We start from the raw sequence: 18,977 nt of genomic DNA, 5'->3' as shown, positions 1-18,977 counted from the left end.
AGAATATATTGCTTCTACCTTTTCCATTAGATAATGCATTCAAAATGAAATGCAATTTCAAAATTCAAAAGACTCAAACTAAAATGACAATTCTTGCCAAAATTAACATTTGATGAGGCTTCACTGACAGTGACAGAATTTGGCCAGAATCTTCAGTGTGTTGGCATCCACACATTTCTTTCTGCCATCTGGTTCTTCAGTGTGAATTTTCAAAAATTGGTCCAGAATTCTAGTCAAAAGCAAAACATTTGAATCAATTTAGCGTAGGATTAAAAAAAACGGCAGGATATATTTTCAAAATAGAGATTATATGTTTTCATAGTATTGGTGATCTATGAATATTTTTTTTCTTCAGTTTTGCATGTTTTCTTGGCAGCATCCATCATATTCTCATGATTAGATTTGGGAGAAAGGAATCCATCAATCCAAAATTGTGTTGACTGACCGTCTTTTAAAGTAATGAAAAGAGCCAGAATTGACATTGGCACTCCCCCCCCCCCCTCCCCTCCCTTGTTTTTTTCCCAGCAGTGTCTGCTCGAGCTCCTCCAATGTAACTCCTGCTAGCGTGGTGCTGCTTTCGACCTCCTTCTCCACTCTTCCTCCTCCTCCTCCTCTTCTTTCACCTCTTCCTCCCTTCACACAGCTGATGCCCAGGTACACTGGCATGCCTGCACTCCCCTCTTCCCTACTCTTTTCCCCTCTTTTCATTTCCTCCCAGTTGTCCTGTCATCTCTTCTCTACCTCTGTGCTTCTTATTCTTCTTTCTCAAGCTTTCCTCATACCAAGAGACCGATAATAAGTTTCTCCCTTTTCTTCCCTTTTTTGTCAAGCTGTTTGGCCCAATTCCATATATAACCGCAGTACTGCGCTCTACCGCAATATGAAATTAACTTGAAAATGCTTGCCGTTGAATTCATACTCAAAAAGAAGTAACTGCTTTGCATCTGCTATTTCATTTTTGTCACATCTGTGACATTTCAAAAGAAGTAATGGAAATGGAATCAAGTCATGCGACTTTGCCTTCATGCAGCCCTGCCAATTATTTTTTTCTTCCTTATTTCCTCTCTCCAAGGCTCAGTTGCCTCCTTGTCTCCTCACGTCCTTCATATCACTTGACTTGTCCCCTTAAAACTTTTACTTCTGCTTGCTGTTTTTGTCGGTTGTCATTCCGTCACCTCATCCCGCTGTATTTCCTAACTGCAGTTTTCCACCACTGCTTTGACTCCTTAATCTCTAGCATCCCTTCTTTCCCTGCACTCCTCTCTTTCTCTCCTTGCTTCTCCCTCGGCCCCCAACCGTGTACTTTATGGGCTATTCTGTGTGCCTCTTCAACTATTTCTCCTTCCTTGCATACCCTTCTGCCCAATTATCCTCTTCTCCGTAACCTCCTATTTGCCTGTCACTTCCTCTGCCTCTCCATCTCGCGACTTCCTCGCATTCAATGATTTATCTCCTTCTTTGCCCTCATGCTCTTGTCATGCTAACTGTTTGCTCCCTTACCTCTCACCCCCCCCCCCCCCCCCCCCCCATAGGTCTCTTGCATCTTGTTTCTCCTGGTACCGTCATGCCCTCCCCCCCTCGCTCCCTTTCCACTGTGCTCCCTTATCTATTCATTCTTGTCTCTTCTCCCCTGTCTGGTATCTCCTGCCCTGAGGATCTGTGCTGCATGTGTCTGCTGGTGTGTTTTGACAGACAGGGTCCTGACCTTGTCTCAGACCCTGCTGCTGCGCAGGCTGAGGGACGTGTCGGCCTCACCCTTTATCACATCTCCCCATGCAAACACTCACATGAAAAAGCAAGCGTTTGCGCGTACATGTGCATAACCCCGCGCATATTTACTCATATGTGCATACACGTAAATAAACACACATCACTTCTGCAGGCTCTCTGTGAACTTCCTCTCAGCTGTGCACCGGTTTTGTGTGAAGTGCTGATGTGTTCTGACATTTGCATCAACGCACGGCTCCCTGAGCAGATATTATTTTTCACTCACACGCACAGGTCCAGGTCTAGAGACACAACCACACTCGTTGGCTTTCCTATGTACATACTGTGCACCTTAATGTCTATCATCATGCTAACCAGCCATGATAATTATATTCCACATTCACTTGTTGATATGATGCTCGCAGATAGAAACACAAGTCATAAACCCCACAATATATAAACTAAAATGCTGCTGAAGGAACAAAGTGTTTATGACCTTGTATTTCCATGTATATCTTGGATGTATTCAGTATATATTTTATCAGCACCCTGTTTGTACTAAAGAACTTTCTTCAATTCCTTGGCTTTATCCCTCTTGTCTTGTTTTTCATCCCTCGCTCTAATCCAAGAAAGCATGGTGCTGGCCATCCAGAATGTCTGTTCATCACTTGTTAATCTCTCACTTACAGTATGTGTGTGTGTTTCTGTGGATTGTGTGTGCGTGCGTGCATGCGAGCATAAAGAGCCAAGTTTTCCTCTAAGCCGAAAAGCCATCAGCAGTCAGATCATAGAGAGCTCTTTTCTCTCTGGACCCCATGTGGTGGCAAGGGATGAGAGATAACAGTGTGCACATACGTGTAGAAAGTACTGCTACCCGTGTGTGTGTGTGTTTTCATCTTTTTCATAAAAACTTCATCGGGGCGAAACAACAATAGTGTATCTATTCCCGGCCTATTGGTGTGTGAGTCGCTCAGTCAAATCAGGCAGGGTTTCCACTTATTCAGCCTCAGATCCTTCGGTTGCTCGTCAGTGGCGTCGCATCAGGAGTCTTTCTGAGTGCCTCTCCGTATCCTTTCCATCTCCACCGTCAATACTTTCTCTCATCTCACAGCACATTCCATATAATCTGTAACGTTGCAAGATAAACAGCGTTTGATGCTTGTATTTGTTTGTGTCTGCCAACGGGGATAAAACACTTTCTGATGCCTTTCTTTGTTTCTCTTTGCAGACAATGTGGCTACAGCAAAGCTTCTCAAGAGGGAGACGAGGAACTTTACTTCCAGTGTAAGTGACAGCGCTGATCACTCTATTACTCTGTACAATTGTGTGTGTTCAAACTCTGAGCATAGGGGGAGGAATCTGTCACTAAAATGCTTTGTCTTTCCCTTTCCATGTGCAATGCATGTGACACACATGCACGTGCATTACACATGACTTTTGAGGCATTCATTCTTAATTCTGAGTGCATGCTTAGCCAACTCTGAGCACACTGACACACTCCATTAGGTGGTGTGTGCGGCTGAGTTTGATGGGGAGAGATTGAAATCAGGAGGAAGGGAAAGATAAAAAGAGCCGGCGATGGGGGGAGGGGCGAAGGAGAAAGAGGGTAAAAGCTCCAGAACAAGACAACCGGCAGCAGAGATTCCAAAACAGACGCTAAACATTGTTGTGTATGTTGTACAAGGTTGTACATTTTTTAAACTCTTCTCACAAAGCTCTTAATAGCCTGTTTTGTTTAACAGTAACAGAATGAAAGTCTCTCCCTGTTTGTGTGTGAGTGTGCGTGCCAATGCTCTGCTAATGTGGTGGATGTATGTGTGATTTTAGAGTTTCCTTGTGTGTGTGTGTGTGTGTGTGTGTTTTGTAAATTCAGTGTGTGTGTGTGTGCTCATTTGCGTTGTTTAATCTCCCAGCATGCTGAGCCCTCTGGAGAGGTTTGGAGCACTACGCCTGATGAATAATGAGCCGAAGCCATGCGGCTGGGAATTAAATCTGCCCAAACAAAGACATGCCAACAGCTGACAAGCACGCAATACACACGAAAACACACACACATTTTTGGCCAGCTTTTCAAACGCACACATTTCTTTCTTGCAGAACTCTCATAAATAGGAACAAAGACACGTTTTTATCCAAACACACACTCTCTCTTGAGTCCACTTCCTGTTCCGTGACTGGACTCAGTACAACATGCTCTCATGTGTGCGAGGTAGCGGGTGTCATGGAAGCCTGAATCGCCTGCTAGACTCCTTAACACACATTCCTTCACGTATTACAGTTTTTTACAATTGCTAAAACACATTTCTTGAAACCGTCACCCATTTTCTCAAAACTTTAAACACAAAACTCAAGCTACATTCACAGAACCACAGACAATGCTTTCAGATCATGCACTTTTCCAGTCAAAATAGACACACCTACAGAGCATTCATTAGACACTACATAAAACAAATTAAAACACTGCATCCAGTGCATGTAGTTTGATTTAGTTTAAACAAAAGTACAATTATTCCAACTTATACAAATAACAAAGAAAACTTCATACGTAAATGAAAAGCACATTACAAAACGTCAACGTACGATTCACTCTGCCTCAGCAGCATCACGCCTTTGTGCTGGGTTCACGTGTAGTATGGGTCACTCAGATATGTGAGAAGATGCTCGGTGTTGTAAGGCCCCAGGGTTGCATGATGGTGGTGAACCCCCCCCCCAATTACTTATGGCCGCACAAAGAGTGACATTGCCACCACGCTGGCCAGGGACTTCCATAATGGCCCGTTGGCCAATTATGCTCCTGCCTCTCCTTCTCCTCTTCCTCAGATTGAACCCTGCTTCATCTACAAAAATGTATTCATGGGGCCTTTCATAGAATCAAATTCAAACAATCTCTAAAAGACAGAAGTTCACAGTAGTACGTGTAAGTGATACAGAAAGACAGACTTCTGCAATAGTGTATTTGTATGTACTCCTGATGTACATACACTACAATATAGTATTGTTATGTAATACAGTAGTACAGTAACAGCAGGCGTAGATCTTTGACCCTTTCTGAGTTGCGCTCAAAGAATGGTATACGGCTCACATTGTTGATTTCTCTAAAATCAACATTATTTTCCACAACTCTTTCCTGAAGTTGACGGCGTCAGATGGCATTGTTTTGACGGACCACGTCCACAATGAGAGCTTCTTGCTGTGGCGAGAACAAAGCATTCCTTCCACCCTCATGTGGCCGTCTTGCAATTCTACAAAAGGGAAAATGCACTTACAAATGTATGCATACAGTACAAATGTACGTACCCAAATACAGTATATCTCAAAAGTGAGTACACCCTTTAGATTTTTGCAAATATTCTGTTATATCCTTTCAGGGGATAACATTATCCTACTGAAACTTTGATATAACTTAAAGTAGTCAGTGTGCTGCTTGAATAACAGTATAGATTTATTGTCCTTTGAAAATTACTCAGTACACAGCTGTTAATGTCTAAACAGCTGGCAACAAAAGTGAGTACACCCCATAGTGAACATGTCCTAATTGTGCCCAATGATGTTGTTTTCCCGCCCTGGTGTCATGTGACTCGTTAGTGTTACAAGGATTCAGGTGTAAATGATAAGCAGGGCTGTTAAATTTGGTGTTTTGGGCACAATTCTCTCTGAATGCTGGACAACATGGCACCTCATGGCAAGGAACTCTCTGAGCGGCTGAAAAAAAGGATTATTGCGCTTCACAAAGATGGCCTTGGCTATAAGAAGATTGCCAACACCATGAAAATGAGTTGCAGCACAGTGGCTAAGATCATACAGCGGTTTTCCAGGACAGGTTCCACTCGGAACAGGCCTCGCCAGGGTCGACCAAAGAAGTTGAGTCCACGTGCTCAGCGTCATATCCAGAGGTTGGTTTCCAAAAATAGACGTGCGAGTGCTTCCAGCATTGCTGCAGAGGTTGCAGAAGTGGGATGTCAGCCTGTCAGTGCCCAGACCATACGCCGCACACTGCATCAAATCGGTTTGTATGGCCGTCGCCCCAGACAGAAGCCCCTTCTGAAACCGATGCATAAGAAAGCCCGCAAACAGTTTGCTGAAGACAATGAATCCAAGAACATGAGTTACTGGAACCATGTCCTGTGGTCTGATGAGACCAAAATAAACCTGTTTGGGTCAGATGGTGTCCGGCGTGTGTGGCGGCACCCTGGTGAGGAGTACCAAGACAAATGTGTTTTGCCTACAGTCAAGCATGGTGGTGGCAGCATCATGGTCTGGGGCTGCATGAGTGCTGCCGGCACTGGGGGGCTGCATTTCATTGAGGGACACATGAATTCCAATATATACTGTGACATCCTGCAGCAGAGCATGATCCCCTCTCTTCGGAAACTGGGCCGTAGGGCAGTTTTCCAACATGATAATGACCCTAAACACACCTCCAAGATGACAACGGCCTTGCTGAAGAAGCTGAAGGTTAAGGTGATGGACTGGCCAAGTATGTCTCCAGACCTAAACCCAATTGAGCACATGTGGGGCATCCTCAAGAGGAAGGTGGAGGAGTGCAAGGTGTCCAACATCCATGCGCTCCGTGATGTCGTCGTGGAGGAGTGGAAGAAGATTCCAGAAGCAACCTGTGCAGCTCTGGTGAATTCCATGCCCAGGAGGGTTAAAGCAGTGCTAGATAACAATGGTGGTCACACAAAATATTGACACTTTGGGCACAATTTAGACATGTTCACTATGGGGTGTACTCACTTTTGTTGCCAGCTGTTTAGACATTAACAGCTGTGTACTGAGTAATTTTCAAAGGACAATAAATCTATACTGTTATTCAAGCAGCACACTGACTACTTTAAGTTATATCAAAGTTTCAGTAGGATAATGTTATCCCCTGAAAGGATATAACAGAATATTTGCAAAAATCTAAAGGGTGTACTCACTTTTGAGATATACTGTACAAGGAATCTGTTACTATACTGTACCAGTTTCCTTCTCTGAATGCCCTTACGATGGTGGCCACAGAGAACCTACTCAAATGTGGTTGGTTGCACTCTTTGTCCTGCTTCCCTCATCGTCAAGCCATGAACAAGAACATGGTCTGTGACCGTTGCCAGAATTGCATCTGAAATGATGGTTCTGGTTCTTCCTCTTGGCCCACCACCTACTTACTCGTACTCTTCCTCCTCCTCTTCTTCCACCTCTTCATCTGCCTCTCAAAATGTTTTCATCCATTGTCGGTATTCACATATGCACTCTGAACTTGCTTATATAGTGTGTTAAATCGGTTGATCGCACCATTAGAAACGAGTGTGTACAGTTTTGAGTCGTTGGGTTTAAACGATGACAACTGTGTTGGAGTTGTGTTCAACTTTTGCTGCCTGTGTTTAGCATTTTGCATCACATGTGCATCACAGTGGGAATTGTGTTTTAAAGTAAAGGAGAATGTGTTTAGAGTTTTGCAAATAGTGTCTAACTACTTGAACTTGACAAATGGGTTTAGGCAACTGATGATTTGCTTCAGAGAATGGGGTTTAGTGTTTTTGCCATTGTAAAAAACTATAACATGGAAGGACAGGGCAAGCGAGAATGAGTGAATAAACGAGTGTGTGAGTGATAAAAAGGAGGCGGAAGGAGGGAGCCAGTAGTGGCTAGTAAGAGGGGAGAGAGTTGGGAGTATGAAGAGGTGAGTTGGCAGAGACTGAGAGACTCATCATAAGTGACACTGCTCAGAACATTAGCTTTCTGTCAGAGTATGTGACCTAGAAAAATGAAATGGATGGGATAGCGGATCAAGACTCATCTGCAATTTCCATTAATAGACCACTTTTAGATATCATTCAGAGTTCAATTACAGGGAGAGAATGTATCCGGGGAAATAAATGTAGAAAAATAGTGAAGCATGATAGAGTTTAGAATGAAAATATTTGGGGGCTGGGCATGTTCACTCTGTAGTCCATTGAAGATTATGCAGCCAAGTGGGAATGTGCTTCAGTTTCCCCTCAATCGCTCACAACGGTGACACAGTTAACCCTGAAACTAATCAGCCGCAGAACCAATGAAGCGTGCACCTGTGTTTTTGTGTGTGTGTGTCTGTGTGTGTCATACGTGTATCTCAACGTCTGCCGCCATTTCCAGCCGATAAAGTCCATTGTGTGTGTGTGTGTGTGTGTACTGTATGTACTGCACAGCTGGTTGTAAGCTATTTGACAGAAAGGAATCTTCGATCCGCCACTCAGCCCTGGCCTTGAATAGAAAAGCTTTCATTTGCTCCATAATTTGACTTTTGGCTTTATTTGTCGATGTGTGTGTGTGCACAAACGTGTGTGTGTGTGTGTGTGCACAAACGTGTGTGTGTGTGTGTGCGTTGGATCAATAAGCCGTTAGAAGGCAGCCAGTATAGGATCCTTTATGTCAATTTAGAGCTGTAATCACATTTTAGAGGCTCGGCCCAGCTTTTGGGAAAACAACCAGGCCGTATTCCTGGAAGATTGGCCTTAACATGTAGTAACTAGGGTCAAAGGTCATCTAATTGGGAACTATAGTCCATTGGTTAATGGTTATTGGCTATCTGCTGGCTAGTTTATTTGCTAGGTGTTAGTGTTCGCTAAATACAATTGGCAGTTAATAAAGAAAACAGAGGCCCGTTGAGAAACCAGGAAGTGCTTTTTTTGTACAGTCAAACAGTTGGGCTCGATATCAAAATCTTTTTCAATTTGTTTTTTTACAGGTCCTACAAGTTTTTTTAGCCCAAATTACATCACTTTTATACTTACTAGACTATTTATGAAATGTGACATTATGGATAAAATTGTTATTTTTGCAAATTATTTTGCCTAAACTGTCACTTTTGGGAAGCAGCAGTACCAAAACTCTGAAACTAACTACAAGTACTGTGGCACTTTAGGGTTTCCCTACCTCAGCATTTTATTTTCTATCATGTCTTTCCCAATTTCCGCCTAAAGATTATATTGTGTTTGTGTGTGTCTGTTATTTTGCATATGTGTGTGCGTGTGTCTGTGTGTTAGTGAGATAACATTTTGAAGCAAGCAGAAAAGACAAAAAGCCTTGTGGAAGAGCCCTGTGATCTGACTAAAGCTGTATGGAGGAAACCCAAAGTCAGATTTAAACACTCGGAGCCTTTGATCTCGGCTTTTTCTCTCTGCCTCTCGAGTTTGCAAGGTCAAAAGAAAAACGAGAATTAGACAAGTTATGAATACTTAACGGAATCCTTTTGTCTTCTTTTAATCTTTTAATTGAAAAAGAAAATCAACTAAAAACAGTTTAAGCTACTGGCGAAGTACGTTTAATATTAAGTTATGTTTGATTATTATAACCACAGATACCTGGCTAAACATGTCAAACTGAGATGCTTCAAGTAGGGGTGACCAAGTAGTCGACTATTCGACAATCTAAGGAGACTGATTCGACTACTCACAGTCCAATCTGTGCTGTGGCGGGAAAATGTGTTAATAAAACAAAGGATCATTCCATTCTGGCCATATGGGGGGGTGCTAAATGTCATGATTTTACATAGAATTGCTTCTCCCAATAAATCATGATGTATATATCCTATAAATATCAGTTTATAAACAATTATCCAAATGAGCAGGACCATCAGAGCAGCGTCTTGGCGATAGCCTCGTAAAGGCTACATAACAACAACATAAGGCTACTACAAAATCTAATTAATTAATCGGAGCACTCGTTTAAGAACGTAGCACCATCACAGCGCTAAATGCATTTTGAATTTATGAACGATTCTCTGTCAAACCAGCAGGGGGAGGAACATTCAAACAGCTGTTTGCGGCGCGCAGAAACAGCCTGTAGATTGCTACAATGGAGAAAGTTATTTTTACATCTACGAAAAGCGTGCGGGCTAGGAAACCACGTTGAGTCGGTCTATTGATCTACGTACCCCCAACGCCACATGGGTCAGGCCAATCGTTGTGTCATTGTCTTCCATGTTTCTATAGATACATAAAGCTTAAACAAAAAGGGGGATTAATGAGCAGCAAAAAAACAAACATGGTTCGGCAAGACTTGACCAATTACGCCACGTGTAGTTTAAAGTAGGCCTGCAGTTATAGTGGGGTTTGATAGCAACAAACATGTTTGAGCTATATCAAACATCAATGGTCAAACTGAGGTATTGATTTTCTCCTCTACATCAAAGAGCTAGGGCCTTTTCCCCAGACACAACATTTTGGTCTAATGTTCAACAATCATACCGAGAGAAATTATTTGTTGAAGGAGGCAGAGATACCAATTTCTGCACTGACTGGAGTCTCATTGGAGCACAAAGCGATGCAGACATGAGAACGGTTTTGCTTTGTGATGAGAGCGAGGTACCGCCAGGGCAACAAAACATTTGGCTAGCTCTCTGTATTTATTTGCTTGTATACAGTTTAATAGCATCTGAATCAGACTGTGGCTCTTTTTATCTATTCTGTGCCTCATGTGGACATTTTGCTCGTGGGACTGCAGACTCTTATCTTTTAATGTGTTCTTTGTGCAGACAAGCATGTGGAACATAAATTATGTTTTGTTGTCCTGTTGATTTTAGGGACGATGGAAAGTCTTGCTTCACCAGTAAACTTCTAAATTAATTTTGGTGAGGGATGTCTTTTTGTGTGTGTGTGTGTGTGTGTTCAGTTAAGATCCCAACACGGAGGACCTACAGTGACCCAGAGACCTGCGAGGACCTGCTGCAGGCTGTGCACGCATTTGCCAAGGAGCTGGACAACTCGAGCATCAAGATAGAGAGAATTGTGCACACAGGTACGTGACTGTACACAGAAACAAAGCTGAATTGTTACAACTTTATACAGGGGTGCTATTAGTCAAAGCATTACACCCATACTAAAGAGTATTTCTCTTTAGTATGGGTCAAGCTCATAACATACTGGAGTCATACATTCACTAACTTTTTTTTTTACCCTGCCTGGTAAATGCCCACATCTTTCAAACTCCACATCCCAAGGTCATAAAGCGTAAGCCTGAAGCCCAATACAAGAAAACCCCGATGACATCATGTTTTTTCAGACTTAAGAAAGACCTTTTTCAGAGCCACAGAAGTCATTTTACAACAGTTTTTACTCCTTGTGACGAGCAAAATGATCTTCATGTGTAACCTTTACATTTTCAGCAGGATATGAGCATTGGGTACAGAAAGATGTAATAAATATGGCGCAGTAGAAACTATGTGATTTCTTTTCTTTTTTTTTAACAAAAGAAAAATAATTTGTAAACCTTGCTACCATTGCTATTGTGAAATATGAAAAGACAAGGATAGAGCGTAACAGAGTAGTGGCCATCAACAGCTGCAGTAATCTTCAGGCAAATCATGTTATTTTTGTACTTTCCCTCAACAGACAAATCGGAGAAACCAGTTCAATCAGTCGGCCAATTTACTGATCTGCCAAAATCAAGCCCCGCTGCTTGCCTGCTGTACTTGATGTTCCGCTGTTTCACCTGCACCCTACTCCATCTTTGATCTCTCTTTGATCCCTTTGTATTTCATGTCTCTCTCCCTCAACAGTTTCTGTTCATTTGCGTCATCCCCTCTTGCCCCTTGTATTTCTCCATCTCCATCTTTTCACACATATTACTTCATATTATCAGTGTGACCTGCAACACCCTGCCCTATTATTTTCCCCGGCTCTCTCTGGTTTTTCATGAATCAATAAGGATCATGGCCTCTGTTTGTCTGTCCCCACCCTCTACAGGCGAATTTGGGGAGGTGTGTCGCGGCTGCCTGAAGCTGCCCAGTAAGAGGGAGCTGCCGGTGGCCATCAAGACGTTAAGGGCCGGCTGCTCCGACAAACAGCGCCGCTCCTTTCTCAGCGAGGCCGGCATCCTGGGGCAGTTTGACCACGCCAACATCATCCGGCTGGAGGGTGTCATCACCACAGGTAAGGGGATGGGAGGGAGATGGAGCAGAAAGCAGTTTAGAAGGAAGGCGAGCGGGTGAAGATGAAAAGAAGCATGGAAGGGGGGAAATCCCGGGTATCCGAGGATCAAAGGAGGAATGGGAGAGTTTGACCACCTCCGGTATCATAAAGGGGGGGTCATCACCTCTATTTCCGAGGAGGAAGGAATGAGAAACGGGAAGTGAGGCTTTAGGAAAGCACAATGGTGCGGAGAGGGTCACTACTTCCGGTGACTATGGAGAGAGATGGGAGGAAAACTGTGAGAGGAGCAGGGACAGGAGAAGATAGGATTGGGAAGAGCACTGCCATACTCCGACCACTTCAAGATCACATGGGGGGGGGGGTCAATGCTCACAGCGAAGAGGACAGGACAGGAGGATGGAAAAAAAGAAAAGGTTGAAGAGTAGAGAGCAGGGTGCAATAGAGAGCTAGATACATCAAGGCTCATTTTCCGCTGACAGATAGCAATTGAGGTCCTAGGGCGAAAACAGGGTGGAGGTCGGAGGGGGGGGATCTTGAAAGGAGAAGACTGAGGAGAGACATGAGCGACAGAGAAGATGAGGTAGAGGTTAATGGGAATGGGAATGGCAGGTGAAAGGAGAAGCTTTAAAGAGTTTGTGAAGTTTTTGTTACTACTGCAGTTATGCTCAGTGTGTGTGTGTGTGTGTGGGCAAGGTGCCCAAACACACTGTGCTCAGTAGGATGGCAGCAGATGTGCAGGGTACAGTAATTGGTGCTAGAGACCCAGCAGGGCACTGAGATCCACTCCAATCTCTCCCACCACCACGTGCGCGAACACACACACACACTCATTCACATGCATCATGCTCCCTCACACACACACAAAGGCCGTCCCATATGCTCATTTTGTCTTTCACTATCATTGACACACACACACACCTGCTTGCCTGCCTCCTCACTTGGCATGAAATCACACATCCATGCACACACACACACACACACACACACACACACACACACACACACACACACACACACACACACACACACACACACACACCCACATAGTGTTAGAGTACAAATCACCTGCTTTACATCACTTACCCCCCAACGGATTCTCACTCAACCCTCTTGCAGCCCCTTCACCAAACCTCGCCCACCATGAAAAAATTGGTGTATCCCATTATTTCTACAAGCTTCCATCTTTCCTTTCTTTTACCCGCCATTCCATCCACCTTCTTACAGGCAGTTTCAGGATTATATGCAGTGCTGGAAGAAGTACTGAGACTCTTTACTGAAGTAAGAATACCACAATGTGAAACTACTTCATTAAAAGTTTATGTCCTGCATTTAAAATCCTATTTACAGTAAGTACAGAGTTTAATCAACTTCATGTACCTTCATTACTTCATGTACCTAGTTTTAAAAGTCAAACTTCTGCTTTGGGAACATCTTAATATATAATGTCACCGGTCAGTTCAGCTGTACCTTAAAGTACCTCAAAATTGTTTTATATTGTAGTAGTAGAATAAATGTACTGATTTACTTCCCCCACAGAGCTACTGAGCAGTTAATCCAATCCACCGGTTGCTATTTTAGCGCACAATGATAAGGATTAGGCTCTACTATAAAGCTTTATCAAGTATGACTGGCTGTGATGATGTTTGTCATCTGTTTCTTTTCCTACAAGAATATGTGATATGTTTTCCCCCTCGACACTATTGGATATTTAAATTTTCCATAGAGTCCATAAACGATATAGTTTTTCCATACTCTGTTTTAAAAAAAGTAGAGTAAAGTGTCAATTTGCTTTTCAAATGATCATTTACAATCGTGACTGTTTTTGTATGAGGAAGCAGAAAGAGCTTATGACTCCATCCATCCCTCTTCCACTCACACACATTCTGTTAGATATCATCTGAAGTACAATGTGTCCAGCAGGTACACAACGCAACTGATCATTTTAACCATGTCCTTGATTGTAGCTAAATGTATCTGTCCTTCCAGGCCTGTGCAACCCACCACACAGTTAAACCCCTTTATTCACTTTCAAACTCGCATTAATTACACGATGACCTGCGCATCATGGCAGTGTCTCTGTGCCGACTCCCGCTTCCCTCGTGTTGTTGGTAACCTTTCCAAATGGCTTCCTGAAAGCCCAGTCATCCCGGCAAACTATGAATTGTGGATATTGCAATGCCAAGTGATCATTTTATGTACTTATGTTATGTTATGTCAGTACTGAAAGCATTTGTACACACCTAGGTCTTTGTATTTTTGAGTTACTGACATATCTATGAAGGTTTATTTTACTCTCTCAAGCTCCCATAATCCACTCCTCCTTTCTCCTTGTTTCCTCTCTACGCCAACTGCTGCAGTCTCATTTTCCTCCTCTGTGCACTTCATAGCACTGCTGGATCCCTGCCATCTGTGCCTGGGCAGTGTGTGTGTGTGTGTGTGTGTGTGTGTGTGTGTGTGTGTGTGTGTGTGTGTGTGTGTGTGTGTGTGTGTGTGTGTGTGTGTGTGTGTGTGTGTGTGTGTGTGTGTGTGCAGTGTATACGATCGTGCACCGTGTGGCTCTGTGTGTATGGTCGCGCACAGATTGTGAGTGTTTGAGGGTCGTTAAACTTGCTGAGACAGCCAGGGAAGCACACAGGTTCTCCTGGCTTCACCACAGTTCACTGGGTGAGGAATGGCTTTGCACAATGCCTGCCGTGCTGCCAAGTGGACTAGACTCACTTTATCCCCCCCCCCCACTCCCTCCCTTTGTGTGTCTCTGTCTCTATTACTTAGCTCACTTTCAGTTTGTCCCTTGATTCTCTCCATTATACCCCAATTTTTATTTATTAAAATCCTATGCATTGCTCTCTTTGTCTTTCTCCAGGTAACACCATGATGATCATAGTGGAGAGCATGACTAATGGAGCTTTAGATTCCTTCCTCAGGGTGAGCTTATTTGTGTCTAATTTGTACGTGTGTATCTTAAACGTGCGTGCAGCCGTGTTTGTCTGTTAACAAAATGTAGCCTCATCGTTATCGTCTGTTTTTTGGAGCCGTTTCACAAACAAGGCATTTTGTTCTAATGATCCTAAATTCACTATTATTATTATAGTGCAGTCCTAGGGCAGCATTGTTCGTGCTTATTACAGTAATAAGGAAAACGCAGCATAATTAACAGCATAAATGGAGTGTTTCTGCTTAAATATGCTGTAAGCCTCTGTGAACTGTTATTGTGCCCCTCTGCTCTGAACCACTGCGGCGTGGTTTATAATGATATGAATTAATGGCCTGTTTGTTTTTATACTCCAAATAAAGGGATTAAGCTCAGTTAGCACAACAGTGTACTGTAGTAACCCTTACCCACCTTCTCCGGATCACTACATACATTCGATATACACGCAACTTATTTTTGCTCCTCTCTTCTTGTCTTTCCTGTTCTCCAGAAACATGAAGGCCAGTTGAGTGTAATGCAGCTGATGGATATGCTGACAGGTGTGGCATCGGGGATGAAGTACCTCACCGAAATGGGCTTCATCCACAAACGGCTGGCCGCACACAAGGTAAGGGAGCAGAAGGGAGGAGACCCTTAGAGTTGGTGTCTGTCGCAGGCCATTGCAAGTTTTCTCGAGTGGGATACAGAACACTTCGTCCTTGTCATGCGAACATCTCTGACAATCACTTGCCCGTGTGTTCCAGCGACACGTGAACCTGAAAGTGACGTGACAATACTGTCCAAATTGTCCCGTTTAGCTTTCACCGTGTGAGCCCGTCTGTCAAACTGCAAATGAAGTGGTCACGTTGCAGAGAAAAACAGAGCAATTTGGTCTTGTAAACAATCAATTGTCCCCGGTGCGATAAAAGCTTTGCCCACCAGGGTGGCGAGGGCCCATACTGAGATTGTTTTCTCTCGAAATGCTACCAATGCTAATCACTTTGTTTTCCCACTCTCAGGTACTGGTTAACTCCAACCTGGGCTGCAAGGTATCCGGCTTCAGACCTCTTCAGGAGGACAAGATAGAGGCCATCTACACCACACTGGTAAGACAGAACCACGGTGAAAACAACTTTAATTTCACGTTCTACTTTCCTAATTAATGACCGACAAAGTGGCACAAAGCCTGTCGGAAGGAAGGTCACTCGTGTACGGGTGATATTTTTAATGAGAGTTAGCACGCCATGTCAGGTTCAGTTGAGGTCATATAATTAAGCTTTCAGAATAAAAAAATATATATTTCGGGGCTTTATTTCCCTGGATATTTTTGGGTTCCGCTCAAGGTGAACCCACTCCTCTAACGATGCTTTTGATCTACTGAAAATATGTTCAAAGCCGTTCAAAGGGAATATTAAAGCTTAACTTCTACGAACCCTCCACACCCTTTTTCCTCCATGACTTACCTCTCGGGTTCTCTCCTGCAGCATGGAGGGAAGAGTGTGGTGCTGTGGACCGCTCCGGAGGCCATCCAGTACCACCGCTTCTCCTCGGCCTCAGATGTCTGGAGCTTCGGCATTGTCATGTGGGAGGTCATGTCCTACGGAGAGAGACCCTACTGGGATATGGGCAACCAGGATGTAAGTGTGTGTGTGTGTGTGTGTGTGTGTGTGTGTGTGTGTGTGTGTGTGTGTGTGTGTGTGTGTGTGTGTGTGTGAAGCTTAGAGATAGGAAGGATGCTTTTTATTAATCTCCCAAGTCATGCCCTTTATATTCCTCCCCCCATTTTTTTTAATAGATTATCTGCACTTTACCAGTCTCCCTCTCTCTTTCACCTCCCTCTATCAATGAACTCTGTAACCATGCCCGGCTTGGATCTTATTAAAAGAAAGCCAAGAAGCCACAGTACCTCTGAAAGCTTTTGCGGGGCCTAAGTCACCCTCTTTAAGTCTGCATCAGCTCCATGACCAATCCTGTTTTCTCTTAAGGACGCGTTGACCCCCTTCCAGTGGCCTCCGTCTGTCCCAGAGTGCCATTCTGCTCTTAAAAGTGTTAAAAATCCTTTTGGAAAAATTCCTCTTTCAGGAAATGTAAAGCGCTTGCTATTTGAGGGTGGAAGAGATTGTCCAGTCGACAGGAGCCCTCCGCTTGTCACTAGAAACCTATAATTTCCAAGTCAATGTGGGCGGGTGCTCAGTTTTCCTGTCGTCACGCCTACCTCTTTGTCCTTCAAAAGAAAATAGGTTGTTTTTATTTGACTATTTGAAGAAAGTCGTACTTTGAAAGTGCATTTGAAAGTGTGACGCCCGTCTGCTTTTTGTGACTATTTTTACTTTTTTATTGAAGCCAAAAGCACACAGGGCTTTGAAAAGATAATTTCAGGAATCATTATCATTCTTCCAAGAGCTTCATCACGCTAATGCCCTCTCACATAGCTGTCATGAGAAAATATTGCCTCCACTTTATACAGGCAGGTGCAGAGTTAAAAAGCAACGAATAATCGGCGTGTCCCATTTTTAAATGTCCAGAATTAATATGCATGAGTTATTATACAGGCACAAGAATAGCTTGCTTTTCTTGAGTCCTTTTGGTGCCCTTTCACAAAGCGGGAGAACGGTCCCTCTGAGCCTGGTTCATATTATCAAACTTTCCAATGGAGAGGGCAAAGGTCAAGCATGTAGAGCGTCAGGAATATTAGTCCACTTTAAATTGATACATTATATCATAACAGAATTGTTGGTCCGCCTGTCCACCTGTGATCCATTGTGCCCTTTACCTCCCCGCTTTGATTAAATGGAAAATGTCAAACTCTGAAAGGCATTTTATGAATGCTCTTTAGTGAGATAGGAGCTTAAGGGGCTGAGAGGAGGGTGGAGTGCAGCGGTGGAGAGAGAAGAAAGAGTGTTTTAGGAAATAATGCCGCTGATGGATGTCACTTTTGTGATTATGCTACTATTTCCTCCTTTCAGGAGATTGTATTTCTTAGAGTGATACAGGAGGAGGATGTATCGCGTGTCTTACACCGAGAGGAAATCTCTTGTGAGGTGTTAGAGAATGGTTTTTGAATGGGGACAACATTAGTTTGATGGAGAAGAAAGGGACATTGAGGTAGTCTGGAGGGATGCTTTTATGCTCTGCTGTTTGAAGACTGAGGTTTCACAAGGCTTTGATGAAAAAAGCACTCAGTGGGTCAGGTATAAGAAAATACCGGCTCTTGTTTGTTTCATCTCCGTAATTCCTCCAATATTTTTATTAACAGGCCTACAACATATTGTATTATAGGAAATTAAAATGTTAGAATATAAAATTCTGCTGATAGGATTCCAACTATTGTGATATCCCATCAAATATCCTGTGAAGTAACACTGAGACATTGAATATCCTGTTAAGTAACCTTTCAATCTGCAGACAAAGTCAGCGGATTGAGAGTTTTGCATGATGAGTTTTACATTGTTCAGTTCTTGCACAAACACCTTTCTTCTCCTTCCGATAATAGCTTCCTATTCACTGTGTGGCTCTAGAGTTTTGTAGTAGTTTTAGTCGAGACATTACCGCAGATTTGTATTCAGCTCATATTGTTGAGGTTTGCAATATCTCCCTGTGGAATTCTGTTTATTTTGCAGTTGATGCTGGCACGCAAGGTGACCTTAAAGGATGCTGCTTCAATACGTTCAATTAGCAAAAAAATGCAATGGAACATTGTAGGTGGTGCAATTAGTGACAGGAGAAAATGAAAGCAGCAGCACTTTTCTACTCAAAGTAGGACCTGTACTGTCCAAAGACTTCTATTCTTGGCAACTAAGCCACTGAGAAGGGAAACTTTTTGAAGTAGGACAAAACTTTATTCACCCCCCTCCCCCCATCCTACCAGCTCTTCGGGAATGTATCCAATTATAATATAACTACTGGAAAATACCCCAAACTACTTTAGTTTCCCAACCTACTATACTTGTTTTCCTGCATGACCTGTAGGTGATCAAGGCCATCGAGGACGGTTTCAGGCTGCCGGCTCCAGTTAACTGCCCTCCACATCTCCATCAGCTGATGCTGGACTGTTGGCAGAAGGAGAGGACAGAGAGGCCCAGCTTCAGCCAGATCCACTCAGCCCTCAGCAAGAGCATGCGCTCCCCCGATGGCATCGGTTCCTCCACATTGGCACGCAGGTACTCCCAAAAAGTAGTCGATTATAACAATATCAATGGTCAGTGGTCAATTTCGTAAAAGAAAAGGTCTTAAATACAACCAGTGAAGGGAATGTGGGCGGGAGCTTAGACAAATAGCAGTCATCGATTGGCTCTTAGAGGCTGTTTACAGAGCTGTATTCTGATTGGACTAAACACCCAGCAGGCTTGTCTGAGCTTGAGTAAGGATAGCAGGAGTCTTTCCTTCTCTAAATACCTTAAATAGTGTTTATTTAACATGGCATAACGTAAAAAATGATTGCCTATTCTGGGAAACCCTTAACAGTA

The 18,977-nt window shown here is 43.4% G+C and overlaps 1 protein-coding gene across 1 annotated transcript in view; it reads left to right on the top strand.

Moving 5' to 3' along the window:
- epha10 (EPH receptor A10) overlaps positions 1-18,977 on the top strand; it is a 142,959-nt gene that overhangs the window by 119,449 nt on the left and 4,533 nt on the right. Inside the window, 8 exon segments of the mRNA XM_029442741.1 lie at positions 2,936-2,991; positions 10,342-10,467; positions 11,415-11,600; positions 14,464-14,525; positions 15,023-15,139; positions 15,531-15,617; positions 15,996-16,148; positions 18,481-18,671. Of these exon segments, the coding sequence (XP_029298601.1) occupies positions 2,936-2,991; positions 10,342-10,467; positions 11,415-11,600; positions 14,464-14,525; positions 15,023-15,139; positions 15,531-15,617; positions 15,996-16,148; positions 18,481-18,671 (978 nt within the window).

The sequence above is a fragment of the Cottoperca gobio genome, chromosome 11, assembly GCF_900634415.1.
Source record: "Cottoperca gobio chromosome 11, fCotGob3.1, whole genome shotgun sequence".
NCBI lineage: Eukaryota > Metazoa > Chordata > Actinopteri > Perciformes > Bovichtidae > Cottoperca > Cottoperca gobio.
The sequence above is the reverse complement of the archived record's forward strand: the minus strand, read 5'-3'. Positions and strand labels throughout refer to the sequence as shown.